General features: G+C 39.8%; 2 protein-coding genes across 2 annotated transcripts; one reads left to right on the forward strand and one right to left on the reverse strand.

The window, feature by feature from the left end:
- The first annotated feature begins 13 nt into the window (after nucleotides 1–13).
- Nucleotides 14–3,915, forward strand: LOC144215827 (P2X purinoceptor 2-like). Its single transcript, XM_077744987.1, has 12 exons — nucleotides 14–286; nucleotides 611–746; nucleotides 821–892; nucleotides 975–1,050; nucleotides 1,137–1,233; nucleotides 1,436–1,516; nucleotides 1,605–1,758; nucleotides 1,963–2,093; nucleotides 2,166–2,256; nucleotides 2,341–2,406; nucleotides 2,481–2,558; nucleotides 3,023–3,915. The coding sequence occupies exons 1-12, from the start codon at nucleotides 147–149 to the stop codon at nucleotides 3,119–3,121; spliced, it is 1,221 nt and encodes a 406-aa protein (XP_077601113.1). The 5' UTR covers nucleotides 14–146; the 3' UTR covers nucleotides 3,122–3,915.
- LOC144215826 (DNA polymerase epsilon catalytic subunit A-like) lies at nucleotides 3,739–16,379 on the reverse strand. Its single transcript, XM_077744986.1, has 48 exons — nucleotides 16,202–16,379; nucleotides 15,981–16,110; nucleotides 15,822–15,902; nucleotides 15,529–15,573; nucleotides 15,360–15,452; nucleotides 15,139–15,293; nucleotides 14,873–15,017; nucleotides 14,705–14,785; nucleotides 14,519–14,626; nucleotides 14,330–14,440; nucleotides 14,156–14,241; nucleotides 13,937–14,056; nucleotides 13,583–13,715; nucleotides 13,402–13,515; nucleotides 13,119–13,331; nucleotides 12,717–12,824; nucleotides 12,509–12,637; nucleotides 12,320–12,422; nucleotides 12,076–12,222; nucleotides 11,850–11,995; nucleotides 11,621–11,769; nucleotides 11,437–11,529; nucleotides 11,064–11,366; nucleotides 10,763–10,958; nucleotides 10,462–10,676; nucleotides 10,292–10,394; nucleotides 10,132–10,212; nucleotides 9,832–9,954; nucleotides 9,500–9,706; nucleotides 9,081–9,293; nucleotides 8,861–9,004; nucleotides 8,650–8,790; nucleotides 8,399–8,552; nucleotides 8,212–8,318; nucleotides 7,936–8,112; nucleotides 7,619–7,842; nucleotides 7,280–7,500; nucleotides 6,906–7,110; nucleotides 6,502–6,675; nucleotides 6,244–6,369; nucleotides 5,873–6,005; nucleotides 5,594–5,795; nucleotides 5,138–5,269; nucleotides 4,873–5,066; nucleotides 4,599–4,799; nucleotides 4,396–4,521; nucleotides 4,140–4,229; nucleotides 3,739–4,058 (listed from the first exon to the last, which is right to left on the reverse strand). Exons 1-48 carry the CDS (start codon nucleotides 16,264–16,266, stop codon nucleotides 3,936–3,938), a joined length of 6,870 nt encoding a protein of 2,289 aa, XP_077601112.1. The 5' UTR covers nucleotides 16,267–16,379; the 3' UTR covers nucleotides 3,739–3,935.
- Between the last annotated feature and the right edge of the window lie 770 nt (nucleotides 16,380–17,149).

Below are 17,149 nucleotides of genomic sequence, written 5' to 3' on the forward strand. Positions count from 1 at the left end.
CAGTGCAAGTGGAGTATCATGCATTAAGATGCTCACTGGAATCAGACAGAGGCAGAGAACAAAAAGAATAATGATGAAGATTTAAAGCTGATTTGGGATAGTTAAATTCTTAAGAACAACGAGGTGCAAAACAAGATTTTAAAACCATGGGATTCACTTCATGTTTAATAGACTATTTCCTTGGATTTTGGGACTATGAGACCCCCAAAGTCATGGTGGTTAAAAATATGACTCTTGGGGTCATATACAGGGCTGTTCAGTCTATTGTCATCACCTACTTTGTCTGGTAAGCTTTCCATTATAATATTTAAAATTTTCAAAATGCATGTGATGGTAAGAATGTTATTAAAAAACAATTTACATACATTACTTGTTTTATTGGTCATCAATTGATAACCTATAGAGATTTTTTTTTACAAAATACTATATCAGGTTACATTTATTTCTTCACACAATAGTTAAACAAATTATTTGATATTCAATTTTTTGGTAAAGGGTCAGGATGTAAATTTTAGAATTTACAAATATTCATTTGACGTCTAGGAATAAAATTCAGCACTATTATTTGGCTGTGCATCCTCATCATCAGCGTTTTTGTGTGCCCTTCAAGGTATGTCTTCATAAGTCAGAAATCTTACCAAGAAAGTGAAACACGTCCCCAGAGCTCGGTTTACACTCGCATGAAAGGCTCAGCTGTCCGTGGAGATGAAATTTTAGACAATGTGGAATATGTTCGACCTTTTGAGGTAAAAATGCAACTTTGCTTTGCTCCTTCATGGGAGTAAAGAGTATTGACTTCTGTTACCGTGGCCTCGGTCAGGGTGGGGATGTCATTAGTGCAATACTGAGACGAGAAGTCACATATGATCAGAAGCAAGGGACTTGTGCTGAGGTAATGACTTTATGTATACAGTAAAAAATACTTAAACTAAATTCTGTAAATACTATGAATGTCCATTCTTATTTGTGTGTAGTATTTTGGCATCACAAATGCCAACTGCACAAAAGACTCAGACTGCATTAAAGGAGAGGTGGACTTCAATGGCAATGGTCTGATTTTTACTGCTTAGCAAAAGAAACAATACAAAAAAAGTTGCATGTTATAAATTACTCTGTTTTTTAATTTTTTTTGACAGGCAGGAGGACTGGAAGATGCATTCGATACTACAACCACACCTTCAAAACTTGTGAAATCCAAACCTGGTGTCCAATTGAAGCATATGCTGTCAAGAGGCAAGAAAGATCAGATCTTTATGTGAAGTCATTTTTCTTCCTCGTGCATTCATTTTCAGTCAAAAGATGTGATTTAAAAAAAAAAGTCAAACACTAGTCGAGTAATCAAGTTTGCAAGTTATCCGGCACTTACTCAAAACAGAAATTATGAAAAGAAATTGACCTAGAAGAGTGAAATTGAACCACAATCTTATGATTACAGAGAACCATCGTTGTCGGAAGCCATCAATTTCACCTTATTCATCAGAAACTACATATTTTTCCCAAAGTTTGATGCTCGGAGGTACATTTCTCCTGATCCACACATGCATACAAATAAAAGTAAGTACATAAAGTAAAACTCTCAACTTATGCTTGGTCTTCTCGGGCAGAGGTAATATCAAGGATGCATCGAACAAACATAACAAACAAAAATACCTGGACCAATGTCAGTATGATGAGGAGAAGGAACCCTATTGTCCAAACTTCCGATTGGGCTACATTGCCCATCAAGCCCGGGAGAACTTCACTGAGCTTTGTAGGACGGTTAGTATGTTACCCATTGCTTATTCATTAGCTTGCATTAGAAATAAAAAAAATTAATAATATTTTTTGTTTGAACCAATACTAGGCCAAATATCACATTGATGGGATAAATGAGTATTTGCTGTTAGAGTTCAATACAAATAGATGCTAAGCAGTACTCCTTGTAGAATATCAGTATTTTTTTTATGTTTACTCGCTTCTCAGGGAGGTGTGATTGGTGTGTTCATTAATTGGGACTGTGACTTGGACCTGGATCTTTCTCGCTGTAAACCCACATATTCCTTTAGGCGTCTGGACGTCAGAAAGGATCTGGCTAGTTCTGGTTACTATTGCAGGTGAATTTAAAAGAATTACATCTATAAATAGAGTTTGTTGTCAATTTTAATCGCAACAATGTTCATCACTAGATTCTCCAAATATTATCAAAAGGATGGGGTGGAGTCTCGGACCCTCATTAAGGCCTACGGTATACGTTTGGATGTCATTGTTCATGGACAAGTAAGCATAGACTCAGTCAAAACAAACTGCTATTTTTGAGTTGCTGCAGTAACCTCATAACATTACAATGTTAATTCTTTGCAGGCAGGTAAATTTAGCCCAATCCCAACCATCATCAGCACGGTGACTGCATTGACTTCTGTTGGAGTTGTGAGTAATGCCATCTTTTCTTTTAGGATAACTTAATTTCTGACCTTTTGTTGCAATCTCAATCCTACCATTAGTGTACCATTTTCTGCGACTGGATTATGTTGACATTTATGGATAAGGATGAGATCTACAGCGAGAGCAAGCTTGACGAAGTAAGCAAACGCAAATGTTTTCCCATTAGAAGAAAAAACTCTCCACATAAGTGAAAAATAACTATTAATAATGAAACTGAAACCCTAAAAGATGCCACTTATGTATACAAACACAATCTGACTTACAATAAACATTAAGAAAAACACATTAACTAAAATTTGCACTGATGTGCAATAGTATAGAAAATATAAACCGCTAGTGCCAACTTGCTATTCAATCAATTTTAATACCGAAACTCTGATATTTTTCGAACAACCATTTGTCACGTGAAGGTCGCTAAAATGTGCAGGATTAGACTAGATTGTTATGGGAAACTGACATTAGGTGACGTGACTTCAGGCCATAAAGAAATGTTTCAAATAGTATGCCTGATGAAATGAAGTAGGCAATATATACACGAGTAGCTTGTTGCTTCACAACAGTAGGATGAAGCTGGGATTTTATGTGCAATTTTCCTCCACAGGTTATTGATGAACCCAGCGGGCCCATCCCGCCACAACTACTTTACATCACCAGCTTCAGCTCATACCAGTCAGACGTGACGGATGATGTGCCATTGTAAAGTCATCATTAGTCGGCTCAGTGTCTGGACTGCATCAACATTTTCTGTGGTCTGTGGCAACAGCCACAAAGTCTCACAGTATGTCTAAGTAGTTCTCTTGAATAGTTTAGCCATAGTATAACTTATCCAATCAAAATCTTTCATTTTTTTACTACAAGAGGCCCATACCACATACAGTACAAGAAATGGGGAACCACACCAAGTACACTTGGGTAAATAGCACGGAATCATCTTTGAACCTAATGTGGAAAGAGAGGACCCAACAGGAAAGGATGTACAAGAGCAGCAATGAGCTGTAATCAGATAAATGAGTCACTTCCCATGAAAGGCCTCGCGAACAAGATTATGAGGTTGTTCAAACCTATAGGGATACACTTCAGAAACCCAGAATGGCTAGTAGGAATAAATCTCCAAGTGTAACGGATCCTTTTTCTTTTTCCCTGATTAGTGAAAGATTATTTCCGTTTGAAAAAATACAATTATGCTAACAAATGTACATAGGGGAAAAAAATACGTTTTTACAGGCATAGATTTTCCTTGTGTTTTTACAGTTTGATGGTTGTTTTGAAAGAATATGCATGCAATGATACTTTAAAATAGACTACAACTACGTGGGACATATTACACAGTAAAAAATATTTATTGAGAGTAAAAATCTAAAGCTGTTATGTATACACTCTTCCAGAAATCGTTTTGACAAGAGTACAAGCATATCTACGACCCAAAGTGTGGACAATGTACAGCCACTTAAATTCTTCAAACATTTGAGCAACATCAATAAAAGTGATGATAACCTAAACCGCTAACTGTGCCTTTAAGGATCACTCAGGTTTGTGTTTGGGCTCATCTCCATCAACCAATCGATAGTCTCCTCAAGGAAGTTCATCTTGTAGTGATACGCAATGTTCCGAAACACTTTGACCTGCTCGGAGAAGCTCTTGAAAAAGCAAAAGGGAAAACAAATAGTTTCAAATAAATGTGAAAATATTAGAAGAACACAAATGAAGATAAACCATACCTTAACTGGAAACGTCAGTTCAAAGTCTCCTGCACAATTGCAATAGAGAGGCATGTTTCCTTCCTTCACTCCTTTACATTTGGTACACACCTAAAAACATAGACTGAAGTGTTGGCTTCTATACAGACAAACTTGAGCCCCCTTTCAAGGTTATATTATTTTTCACTTTTCCAGTGGGATTTCACGCAAACTCTCAAAAGCAATCGCGCACTGTACAATGCAGCAATTTTGGCTTTTCTGACTCCTTTTAACTTACCAGATCCTGCAATGTGTAGCTCATCATTTTCTTCTGCAGGGCATCCACCAAAGCCATCTCAATAAACTCAGTCTCATATTGGGCCTGGCAATTGGAGCAAAACCATTGGGGCACAATGGAGCCATCCTGAAAATAAGGAAAAAACAGATAATTCATATTTGATTATATAGCACGACAAATAAAATTAGCCGGTGTAGGGTTACTTGTGCCACAGATGGATCTTTGCAGAGGTCCAGATCCCGGCAGAAATTGCAGTTGTGACATATAACTTCGGGCAGTATGTACGAATGGCAAGGGTCACGAAATTGGGCTTCTTCGGCGAACTCCCCCACCTCTACAAGACGCAGGAGGTCTCGTTTAAGCTTGTTTACCTGGGTGGCGATGTTGCTATCAAGTGAAAGGACCTAAAAAAAAAAAAGATAAAGTTAAAAAAAAAAATACCTAAGATTTAACATTGAGGTATTTTTTTTTATTCACCTGGCAGACATATTTGACAAACTCAAGTGCTGGGTTGTTTAGTTGCAAGTGTGAACCTGGCAAAACTGGGAACATTTCTGAGGGCTGGTTCACATTCCTGGTTCCAGTCACCTTCTTTTGGATTTTTTGTGTAATAGTAAAAATGTTCTGCGTTAGCTCGCTTGACACGTACTCCTGAGAAAAGGCGACTATTCCTGTGGAAGAGTTTTGAAATAAGTGAAATCGTCAACCCGTTTAACAGTTCACCCCCAAAAAAGCATTTTACCAGGAAGGGCGCTTAAATCCCCCACTGGCTGCTGGGAAATCTGACTGCCGCCTCGTCTTTTGATTGGCGTTGCACCAGGTGTGTTCCGTCTTAGCTCGTCTTTCATGCTCTGGTAAACTGCTGCAATGTAAGCTGGGAAGAATTAAAAAAAAAGATGAGAAGTAGTGCATGATAATACAGCAATGCAAATTAAGTATTTTTGTGAATTTTACGGTTTGATCCAAAGTTAAATACTGTGCTGTTTTTCAGCTGACCCAGAAAGGGTTAAATAAGGTTCAAATTTATAATAGCTGTCCCAGACAGTGTTACTAGAGGGTTGCAAATTGAGACTTATCTTCTGCTGATGCATAAAAACATTGTCTACATTATTCAATTATTAAAATGATTGCACGGCTTTGGCCCGAGCACAAAAACAGCATCAGTAATATGTTCACTTTATTTTCATTACGAACTCACCAGACACAATCATTAGGAAGTAGTTCTGGCAGGAGGCACTTTGTGGTAGATACTGCATGATGTTCCAATTGCTCTCAATCAAATCCTCCACCTCATCTGCCACAGCATCTTCCTCATTTTCCTGAGCATTAGCTTCATTCTCCCCTTCATCCTCGCTGGCATCCTCATCTCCTTCTATGTTTTTCTCTGGTTTGGCTCCCTCCTAAATGAGACCAACACACATTGGGAATGAGGTGCATGCATGGTAAATAGTAGCCACTGGAATGAAGTTTGACTGACCTCGCCATACAAAATGCTGGATGGAAGTTTGCCTTTCACGCCGCCATTGTTAGCCGGGTCCATCCACAGAAGAAACTCCCAACACCGGGAGAAGGAGATGGATAAAGAATGGAAGATTTCTCGGGAATGTATGCTATAAGACAAATTTAAATTCCGACCCATATGGATGGTGCAAAGATTAAAAATACCATAATTTTGATTTTTTTTTATGTGTGATGGCTTTGGTTAACTGATTGTATGTACTGTTACTACTAAAGTTACAAATGTGTCTACGGTTTTACGAATCACTTATGACTGCAAGAGGGAGGTGCTAAAAAAACCCGGAATAATCAGGTGCTTCTAGGCTACGGGATGAGAGTCCAAAATCAAACCTATTTGTGATGTATTCCACATATCCAATGGCGTCGTCTATCCTTCGTTTTTTAGTACACAAGATGATCCTGTTGAAGTTTCCGTAAACCACAGTGGAGCCCAGACGCTTGAACTCAGCAACCAACCTGAAATACACAACAACAACTATTATTATAGTGCTGAGGCCAGTCAGTTAAAGCCTTTGCCATGTATCTAAAGGCGATTAGTCTAGGTTAAAAATAACATAAAGTTAATAATAAAGGGTGTATAGCACTCACTGGAGAAAGACCTTCTTCATCATGTTGTGCAGAGTGCGGTGTAGAGCAGGGTCATAGAGCAACGAGTTGGGAGAGTGAAGCCAGCGGTAGAAGTGCATCACCTGGTTGTCTGCGTACACGTTGTGATACTGGGTGATTTCTCGGACCCAGCCCACCACCATGCTCTTTAAGATCCTGCTCATGTAAAAAAAAAAAAAAAAACAATTGAAGCAGTGGGTAGAAATCAAACAAACAAAATAAGTGTGTAATTCCTGTGTACTAGTAGTGGAATGATAAGTACTGTATCTACACTTTATGTAAAATGCCATAACACTGCCAGATGCATATCAATAAGTAATGAGTTTGACTTTTTTATTAAAACAGCATTTTTTTCATATCAGTCAATCACTACTGTGTATACTCACCTGAATGTGTTGGAGCAGAGGGCAGTCTCATCATAGCTGGCCAGTGAGTTAGCTCCTTGGTGTCCTGACATCATGTCCTCCAATGACGCCTGCTGTATCACATCAAAACTCACACCCAGACTGGATCCTCCCTCCATATCATTGACATGCTGCGACTGGAGGATGGTGTTAACGGCCAAGCTCTGGAGGTCCAGCTCGACACACACTGCAAGTTGGAGCATTGTGAAATAAATATTGACTTAGAATGTAATAGACCTGGAACTTGCATTCAGCTTTGAAAATGTTGTGGCATTTATATGAGCAAAATGTCATTTCTAAATAGCAAAATTATTCTAATCACACTTCTAGAGGGGCCAATGCATGAATTGAAGTACCTGTTGAGTAGCACCCCTGAGCGTTAATCTCAACTGAGCCCCGTTCATCACTTTCCATTACTAGCCGGCTGTCATCAGCTTCTTTGCCCCCAAGATCTGGCCTTGCCGTGGGAGAGAGCCACAGTAGGTGGTTGTGTTTCCGCAAATGTCTGGCAAGGAAGAGATCAGATCCAAAGATCGATACATCCTTGGGCAGGTTTCCCACAGGTAAGTGGTAATATCTGAAATGGAGATTGATGACAGATTTTCACTTTTCATTGTTGCTGCAACCGAAAGTTGTCCACCAAAGGGTGACTAATTCCAACAGTGGCTTTTATAGTTTATCTATACATCACCCACCTAGCCATGTCAAAAGCCTGTGACAGACAGCTATCCAGATTCAAGTAGTGGCGGATCATACGCCGGGCGCCATGCCGCTGCCAATCCAGCACGCTGTAATTGATCTCATCAATAACATGGACTGGCACAACTGGGAATTCCTCCAGAACTGGCATCCCTGTAGCTAGTCTAAGCAAGTCCCAGTTGGATTGCACCGCAATGATAGTTGGCCCACGGCGCTCTTCCTAAAAATAACCGATAGAAACAACATTTGAGCATTTCTCCCCAAAAATTGTAATAATAGATCATAAAAGGGCCCGATTTCTGTCCTTTTTTACCTTGTAGCTTATGAATATGCGTTGTAGAGCACGGTAGATCGCCTTCGCATCATTTTCAGCGCGAACCTCAAAATTGTGTTTGTCTGGAGGCAGTAGATCTTCTGTTGTTTTTTCAAGTAGCGCAGTACGCTCAGCATTGTAGAGGTTATTAAGGTTAGGCATCTGGTTACTTCGCACCTGCATGGGAAAAATGAGAAAGCTTGAAAAACTTGTATAAAACCAATCACCTTAAAGAAAGCTGGCGAGAAAAACAACACAACAATCCATTGTTCTTACAGTATCTAGAACAAAGATGTTGGCTTTGCGTTGAGAAGGAATGAAAAGCCCAAAGATGGCCTTGTGCCCCTGACTGTGATGGTAAAGGTACATGTGGCGAACACTCCCTAGAAGAAATGAAAACATTACCAGTCTCCTGTAAAATCAAGCAATAAATCACACCAACAAGCTGATATAATGCTCAAACCTGGTTCCAAGTAGCTAAACTGGGCCAGAGACCTCATATCCAGATGATCCAGGTCAAAAGTGTCAGCTTCTCTTCCAGCCACATCCCTTCCAATACGCTTATTGACCATACATACACATCCAAGCTGTACTAGGGCACGAAACAATAGTGGCACCTAAGAGATGCATTAGCAAAGCTCATGAGATTTGTATCACTTCAAGGTACCTGCTGTATACATTGGACAGTTGGACATAATGTTCTTTGTGGTATACCTGTGTTTCATAGACCCCTTCAATGTCTGGGGCCGAGAGGTCAGCGTTGATCTCATTGATGTGCTCCTGGTACATGTCCTCAGGCACACAGTACTCATAGAGGTAGTATGCAATGTTGGAGCGGGGGAGCATACGGTTCACCTGAAGCAACACAGATCAAATATGTTCAATAGAGAATGTATAGCAGCTGGAATAGCAGCAGTTTGTATACCTTTTTGTATGTGGGTCCCTCTTCCTGTTTTGGGACTTTCTGGTTGACATAGAAGATGCGAGGGATGTTAAGCTTCATGCAATGGAGGTCATTTCCAATTACAGCCCATAACTTGAAAAGTCCAGGTTGACTAGTTTCTGCAATCTGCAAAGAATCACGTATATATTATACAACTGTGTAATTATTTACCATTCCATTTCAACTGAAGCCATATGCCCACCTGCACAATTTGCCAAGGCATGTCCAGAATGCTGCGGGCAGTTTTGCGAAGGAAACTTCCCAAGCCTTTGGTGGGGCCATCCCTAATCACGCCTCCGCCTACAGGTTGAGATTCTCCATCCAGCAGTCTTCTTTTCTTCTGTCTTTCTTTTCTCTGCCTCATCTGCAGTTCCCACTTTTTCTTATGGTAACGCAACCACACAAGAATCTCCTCCTGTACATAACCAATTTTTTAGATTAAAGATATACCTAAAAATGGTTGTTTACATCCCCTCTTGATTAAATGAACCAAGAAGAATTGGCACATGAGAAAATGGAATGTCAATTTTTCATAAAACTTCAAAGACTAAGTAAGTAACTTGTGGAGACTTTCCTGTCAAATGTTGTCAATATTAATATGCCAACTAAATAGTTATTTACCTTCGTCTCGCCCATTGATGGGGGCGGGCCCAAGATTTCTCTCCATGACAGGGTGAGCTCAATATCCTGAGACTCTACTTGGCTATCCTCCCCTTGAGAGGATCTCTTCCTTTTTGTGCTGATGGGGATAGCCGGCTGCAGTGGTTTAGCTGTCACCCCAAAGTCCTCCATATCTGGAACTGAATAGCCCTTAGCATGCTGAGCCACCTGAAAAAGAAACACAAATAGTTTTTTCCTCAGATTAACATTTAAATAAAACTGATTGGTTAGTGAATTGACAAAGTTATTATTCTTTGTCCAATAGGAACACATTGTCTGTTTAGATAACCTACCTGCCGCTTGCCCTCACTGGTGAACATCTCGCTAATTTTCTTTTGCTTGTAAATATCATTTTTCTCAAGAAGTTTCTTGTGCAGCCAGTCGGGATGTCGGACTCGGGGGACTGGATTCTTCACCTAAACATCAAAAGGAGTTAAAGCTACTACATAATATATAGTAAAAAAAAACAGTTTACCACCAAAACAATTTAGTATAATGGACTTAAGCTTTTGTACAATGATCCCCTCTGCAATGCAACCATCAGTTATAACATCTTAAAAACCCTTCATCACTAATATATATTTTTAAATTACCTGTTGTAGCGCTGCTGGGATGGTGATGATTTTCTGGATTGCACTACCAAGCCTTTCAATGTAGTAATTCCAATCCAGAATCTGTAGCGAGACGAGGCATAGGGTGATGCAAAACAAAGCTATGGTGAAAACAAAATCTTTTTTTGATTGAAATCCTTACTGAGCGGATGTCAAGGTCATACAGGCTGGGCATCTTCAGCCATTTACGCAAAAAATGTTTGGTCACACTTGGCTCAGCTTGGAAGATGGCCAAAGGAATGGCTCTGAAAGGGGAGAATTTTGCAGTTGCAGTATTGCATAATCAATTTAGCAGACGTGAAGTTGTCCCACCTTTCTGTGACGGGAGAACCTTCTGGTTTTCGTGAGATAACATAACGACAGCTCAAGCCGGCATCTTTCACCATTTGGTCCCCCAGAAACTCTGCCAATCTCTTGGCTGTGCTAATGGAAGTGGACTTTAGCTCTCCATAATCCTCTAACTTTTTAGACATGGAGCGATTCTCCGATATCAGTTCGAACAATTCAGCGTCTGGCATGTTGGCAGCCTGAAAGACCATTGAAATGAACACAAGGATTTCATTATCTTTCCAAGAGAAACACAAGGCTGCTCAATGTGTTTGGCAAAACCTACCTTGCTGTACAGGACATCCAGCCAATAGTCAGCCACTTTGGCTACAGAGGCGTAGACCTCCTCCAAGGTGGTACCTTTAAGAAAAGCCTCAAAGACAGAGGACTGGAAGATCTTAATGAGCTGCAGCTCTCCTCTCCTCTTCACTTCAAATCCTTTCAGTTCAGCCAGTGAGCCATCTTCATTAAAAACTGCATACCTAATGTAAAATGCCAACTTTAAGTTATTGACTGTAACTATAATGCTAGTTGACTATACATTATAATGCAAATTTACATTGTTTTATATAGTAAATACGCAATACCTTTTCTTTAATTTCTTTCCTTCTTCCTTGGAAGCGGGAAGAATCATGGCTAGGTATGGCCCATCCACTTCAAAGAAAATGCTGTTCTCTGCTTTGATATTGTATGTGAGTGATGCAGGGTCTATTAACTCGTGATATTGGTTGTTTGTAAAGCCTTCTTTAACTAGGATGTTCAGGATGGCACCAGGGTAGGAGATGGTCACTTTAGGCTTCTTCTCGTTACTGGTCTTTACCACAAAGTTTTCCGGGAAAGTGTTTGGGAGGACACACCAGATACCATCAGTATCCAACTCAAGCGGTCTCCTAAATCATGGGAAAGATGACAAAAAGTGATTTGCTTCTTCTCAGATGAAGGTTTCTTGATGCTACTCACCCTATTTGTTCAATTAGCTCTCTCGCCTGAGTGATGATATTAGCACCAGTGTAGCACACAATGCCAGCCATCTCCATTGAGTACCAGCGGGCCCTATTGAACAGTCCAGAAGTTTAGCGACGCATAAAGTGGATTGAACAGGCTACTGAATTTAAGTATGAAAAGAATACAAAATAATTCATACCCTTTTCTCATGACGTAACCGTAAAAGGAGTTTAGAATACATTTATGAGCCAACTGCAGAGAATCGTAAAGGATTTCCATGTTCTTGCAACGCTTGACCTCGGCTGCGTCTCCGCTTTCCTGAGCTGTGGACACTTTCTTCTTCCAAACCTTAAGGAAAGAACAAGAAAAAATAAATGGATAAGCTCGCATTTCCAAGAAGTGGCTGCTCCCAGTTGCCAGGTTTGTACCTTGTGTAGCCCTTTAAACTCATATCGACGATCCCTGAAAGCTCGAACAGTATCTACATAGAAGGAATTTTCTCTCTGACAGATGGTGGTGACTCGCTCCTCCAGTTTGGTAACGTGCGTCTTCTTATAGGCCTTCTTACAGTAGTCTAACACACAGAAAAAGTGTCAGAACTGCTCTCGACAGAGGACGTAAAACCAAAATAGTTTATGCAAATAGGATACCGACCGGCAAGACGTTTTTTCTCATGCTTGGCTTGTTCTTCCCTGTTGAGTGCGTGGAAGGCTCGAGGTGGACCATTAGGGAAATATGGGGGAAACTTCTCAGACTCTAGTTGCTGCTGGATGCGGTGGAATTCACTGCGGCTGGCGGGCACTGCGGCAGACGAGATGCGGGTGGGAATGACAGTTATTTAGATGTCTCCATGTTCTGTTTGAAAATGTTAAAAACACAAAATGTGAAACAAACTCACTGATTTCCCCTCTCCAATGCCAAGCCATCTTCCTTTGACAAGTGGCGCCTGGTTTATTGAAGTCGCAGGCAGCACAAATGGCTTCATCTACCATTGCAGATGGCTGGATGAGAATAAAGGGCAATGTTGAGAGAATTCATTTTCACAATTATCTTTCTGCACCACATTACAACTCCTCCCCTTTTTTACCTGCAGACGGTTTGTGAGGATGATGTTGGGGTACATAGCTCCAACATCAAGATGGTATATGAGGGGACACTCAATCCTATTTGGAACCTCTTTAAGGCAATTCAGCTTCTTTTTGATGTCTTCACAAACCTGAAGAACAAAAAAGTGTTCTTTACCCTTATTGAGAGAAGGTAACCAATAAAAGGGGCAGTTGGGAAAATCCATATACTTCATTGAAGTTGGTGACTTCCTCCAGGGGGATTTTCTCTTCTTCCTCAATGGCATGACGGATTGTTTGCTCAACTCTTTGGTGCAGGAAATCAAACGCAGCTGGGTTCTGTCAACAAATTCACAGAAACACACACATGTATGTACATGTACAGTACTTTATCAGTCAATTAAGACTAGACAGAATTCAATACTTTTCCAGGCTTTTTAAGGGAACCCTGGATGAAGCTACTGCAGATAGTCCAGAAAATACAGAAACTTTTATTTGACGCAATGTCAATCCTACAGTATGTCACTGAAATGTTTATTCTCAATGAGGACAAAAATGTTGCCTACTGAAGCCACTGATGACTGCAACTGCTGGATAAACATATGTACATAGGAGTCCCAAGGTGAACATTACCATTTTAAAACGGCAGGGAATGTCACTTCGAAAGACTCCAGACTCCAGCGCCTCTACGTGACCGCCGACGTAAGTCTCAGAGTCTAAGACGTGGCCGTCATCCGTCAGCTTATTGAAGATTTGCTCCTGCTTGTTGGGAAAGACGATATTGGCATGGAAGGCCTGCACCATGAGCAGAGCTTCGCATAGAGTACCAGAGCCTTTACGCAACACCTGTTAAAAGAGGAACACAGAACGAGTGTCTAAACAGTCACCTGTTACAGTTAATGGACTTAGAACAAACCTCATCGGGCTCCATTGGAATGATAGTGCACAGAGCAAAGATGAAGGGGTGAACATACTTCATGTAGAGGTAGTATGTGGCCACAGCATCTGATACAGAGTATGTGGCTAATGTCTGAAAAGAGAGAAAACAGATTGAAACATCACTAATTATTAAAAAAAAAAAAAAAAAAAGTTCATACTTGTGGTTCCTCTGTCGCCATGCGGCACATCTCCTCTGGGTCCAACTCAACAGGATCGTAGCCCAGTTTAGCCTTTGCTGCAGCTTTCAGATTGTGGCTTCCCACTGGCAGGTAGCTGTCTCTCTTGACCCACCTTACACATTAAAAAATAGTTCAGAAATCAAGCTATACATATTGAATGATATGCTACACCATAGTAAATATGACATATTGCACTACTATTGATTGTGCACATGTTTGCCAACATTTGACCAAAGATTGCATTAGGTCACTCAATCTTTATCCACTTGTCATAACAATATTGTGCTGTTAGATATTTTTTGTAGATACTTTTTCAAGTACAGTATAACACACCTAAAACTGTCCATGTGGATGGCCTGACTGGACTTGTACTCTCCCTGGCCATCCTTTTGGAAACCAATCTCTCTGTACATGCTGAGTCCATGTGCGGTAGCTCGTGTCTCTACAAAAGGCCTAGAGAATTTATCATTAAAAAAAAAGTCAAAACTAAAAGATGTTGACCCAATCTGTTAAAATTGAGTTAAAAAGCAGCAAATATACAAGACTGCTCACCAATCAAAGAAATCCCCGTTATATGTGACAAAGATGTTGGGCTTCGCCTCTTGGATGTGATCAAAAAATCTCTGAAGAAGTGCCATCTGTTGTATTATAATAACATGTTATGGGCTACTATACTAACTTCTTTAACTACAACATATTTAGCAGGTTATCTGGTATGACATATACCTCATCATCTTCATTGAAAACAGTGAAAGGACCCTCATATTCTGGTTTGGGTGTGAACTCAAAGTCTTCAATGTTCTCAGAGACAATCTCCCTGTTTGTAATGAGGAAGCCCTATAAAAGGAAAGCAAAAGTAAGGTTGCAATGACACAAGCACTGCATAAGTATCAAAAGGAGAGTAATAAAATCCACCTGTCCATCTATCATGTATGAGATCATCATAATCTGATCAGTCTCTGCATCTGGGAATTTCAGTGGAAGTTTTGTGGTCTCTATATCAAAAGCCAAAACGACAGGGTCCTAAAAAAATAAAGAAAAGCGATTTATTTAGGCAAAAGATTAAATATTCAGCTTAAAAAATAAAAATAAGAGTCCTACTGGTCGCTCAACAAGATCCTCCCTACGAACAATTTCTGGTGGGTAAGCACCGCCTCTGAATCGAATGTTATACCAATGAGCCTGACAAAGAATAATAAAAATGAGATTATTAGAGGCATATTCCCTTTCATGTATCCATTTTCTCCAAAAGTAGACCTTTGTACTCACTACATGGATCTTGAGGTCAATAGACACGCGCACATGGTAGGGTACATCATATTCCCTCATGTCCACAATGTTGTCTAATTGGTCAGAAATATTTCTGGACATCCCGTCTTCTTCCGCTGAAGTCACGTTGCCACCCGATAGAGCACTGCAAAGCCAGAAACATACAAATCCAAAGGGTGAGCAGCACGGTTTTAATTGATGTAACTGTTGATCGATTAAAAAAAATAGATATTAAATGATTTAACATTTTATTCAATGAAATGTACCTGGATAACATTGACGTGTAGATATCATTTGACTGCTCTCTTTCTCTGTTTTTTCGCACTGTTGGGGAAATCTCTCGCTTGACTTTGATGAGGTCGTCCATTGTGTTGAATGATAGTTTAATGTAGCCTCGCTTCAGTCCAACCAGGTGGTTTGCCTAGGTGAAAAAACTCATTTAGTGCTAAAGACTTGTTTTTTTTTTAATCATTCCCTTATGACGCACCAGATCCAGATCCTCCTTGGAGAGGATTTCAAGTTTGGACACTTTTCCTTGGAACTTTCTTGACAAATAGGAGATGACCTCTCTTTCGCAGTTCTGCAACCAAGTGTAGATTTTCTCATGTGTGTTTACACATTGTGGTATGCAACACTAGGTTTTAAGCTTATCTTACCTTTTTTGTGGCGACATAGAAATAGGGCTTGAACGGGAGTGCGACCTAAAGACGGAGTACACGTCCAAATAAATGTAACATATTTTTAGGTAATTCATACCAACTGTCAACTTATACGTTTTTCCCGTATTTTACACTTTTTTTTTATTCATTTCAAGCTGTGCACGCCGTATAATAACTTTTGTGAGTAAATATGCCAATGAGGGAAGCAATTGGCCGAGTTTGACAGGTATGCAAATACGCACATGAATAATTAATGAGCCTGAATGTGCAAATACGATCCCCAAACGCACCTTGAACCTGCTTCCATCCTCTTGGATAAAATAATAGTCCACCACACTGATCAACCTTTTGTCTTCATCCAAGATCTCAGCCTGAATGTAAAAAGAATTACACAACATATATTTTGGTTAGATCATAAAGGCAAAGAGAGCAATTTAATGTTGACCTACAGGATGCATGTTGATCAACCAGCCGGTTTTTTCTCCGGGTTCTTTTATCCTGTCGAACCCGAAGCGACTGTCCATCTCATCTGTAAACTGGCTGCGTTCCAGCCTCTTGAGGGCTGAGGTACCATCGTCCCTAGTTTTCAAGATTGCATCTCCATGATTCACTCATCTAAAGCCATACAACTGAATACTGTCTTGTTTACATCCGGACGGGGATTACTTACTGGTTCTCCTGGTCGCCACTCTTACCCCAGCCCGATTTGAATCTTCCACTATTTTGGTAGACCATTGTGCGCCGTAAGATGACAACTGACCAAAAAGGAGATTACTTGCTCGGATCTCGTGTTACGTCTGGAATTGATTCTTCATCGGATGACAGGTTGTCGTTTGTTGCTCTTTGGGTCACAAGTCTTGTTATTTCTTAGTTTGGCGCGTTCTTTTGGATCTCGCGAGATCAGCGCATCGAATACTTCTCGCAAAGATTGCTTATTTCTAACGCAGTCACTCATGAAATACACCGACAACGGTGTTTTAATTACACTTTCAGATTTCTTTCTTATTAAAATTATTCCGTATGCATATTTGGGACATGCAGTCAAAGCAGAAGCATACGACTTAAAAGTGTCAAGATTTTGGGAGGAAAACACCACCACCAACAATAATAACAACAACAACAACAACAACAACAACAACAACAATAACAATAATAACACAGTGGTACAACTGCTAATACCACAACAACAACTACCACTACTGCTAATACAACAACAACAACAACAACTACTACTACTACTACTACTACTACTACTACTACTACTACTACTACTACTACTACTACTTTTACTACTACCACTTTTACTACTACTACAACAACTACTACTATTACTACTACTAATAGTACTACTAAAAATAATAATAATAATATAAGAATAAGAATAATAAGAATAATTTGGTAGACAATGGAAGGAAAAACTGTACCTGTTTTTTGTATTATTATTTTATTTTATAAATGTAACACCACAGCACTCTTAATAAACATAAAATATGCTCAATGCTCAGAATGCTTATTATTTTGGCCCCATTAAAGAGTTAGTGAAATTTTGACAAGGAAAAAATATTCTTGAGACGTGTTGTTTCCACTGTACGTATAGTACTTTATTATCATCAGTAAA

The sequence above is a fragment of the Stigmatopora nigra genome, chromosome 22 (assembly GCF_051989575.1).
Source record: "Stigmatopora nigra isolate UIUO_SnigA chromosome 22, RoL_Snig_1.1, whole genome shotgun sequence".
Classification (NCBI taxonomy): domain Eukaryota; kingdom Metazoa; phylum Chordata; class Actinopteri; order Syngnathiformes; family Syngnathidae; genus Stigmatopora; species Stigmatopora nigra.

Coding starts and splice junctions, on each gene's coding strand:
- LOC144215827 (XM_077744987.1), top strand. CDS start 147: ATGGGATTCACTTCATGTTTAATAGACTATTTCCTTGGATTTTGGGAC. Junction 1,234..1,435: donor GAAGCATATGCTGTCAAGAG/GCAAGAAAGATC, acceptor TTATGATTACAG/AGAACCATCGTTGTCGGAAG. Junction 2,559..3,022: donor GCGAGAGCAAGCTTGACGAA/GTAAGCAAACGC, acceptor TTTCCTCCACAG/GTTATTGATGAACCCAGCGG.
- LOC144215826 (XM_077744986.1), bottom strand. CDS start 16,266: ATGGTCTACCAAAATAGTGGAAGATTCAAATCGGGCTGGGGTAAGAGT. Junction 15,018..15,138: donor TACACGTCAATGTTATCCAG/GTACATTTCATT, acceptor CTGGCTTTGCAG/TGCTCTATCGGGTGGCAACG. Junction 8,553..8,649: donor AAGGGGTCTATGAAACACAG/GTATACCACAAA, acceptor TGCATCTCTTAG/GTGCCACTATTGTTTCGTGC.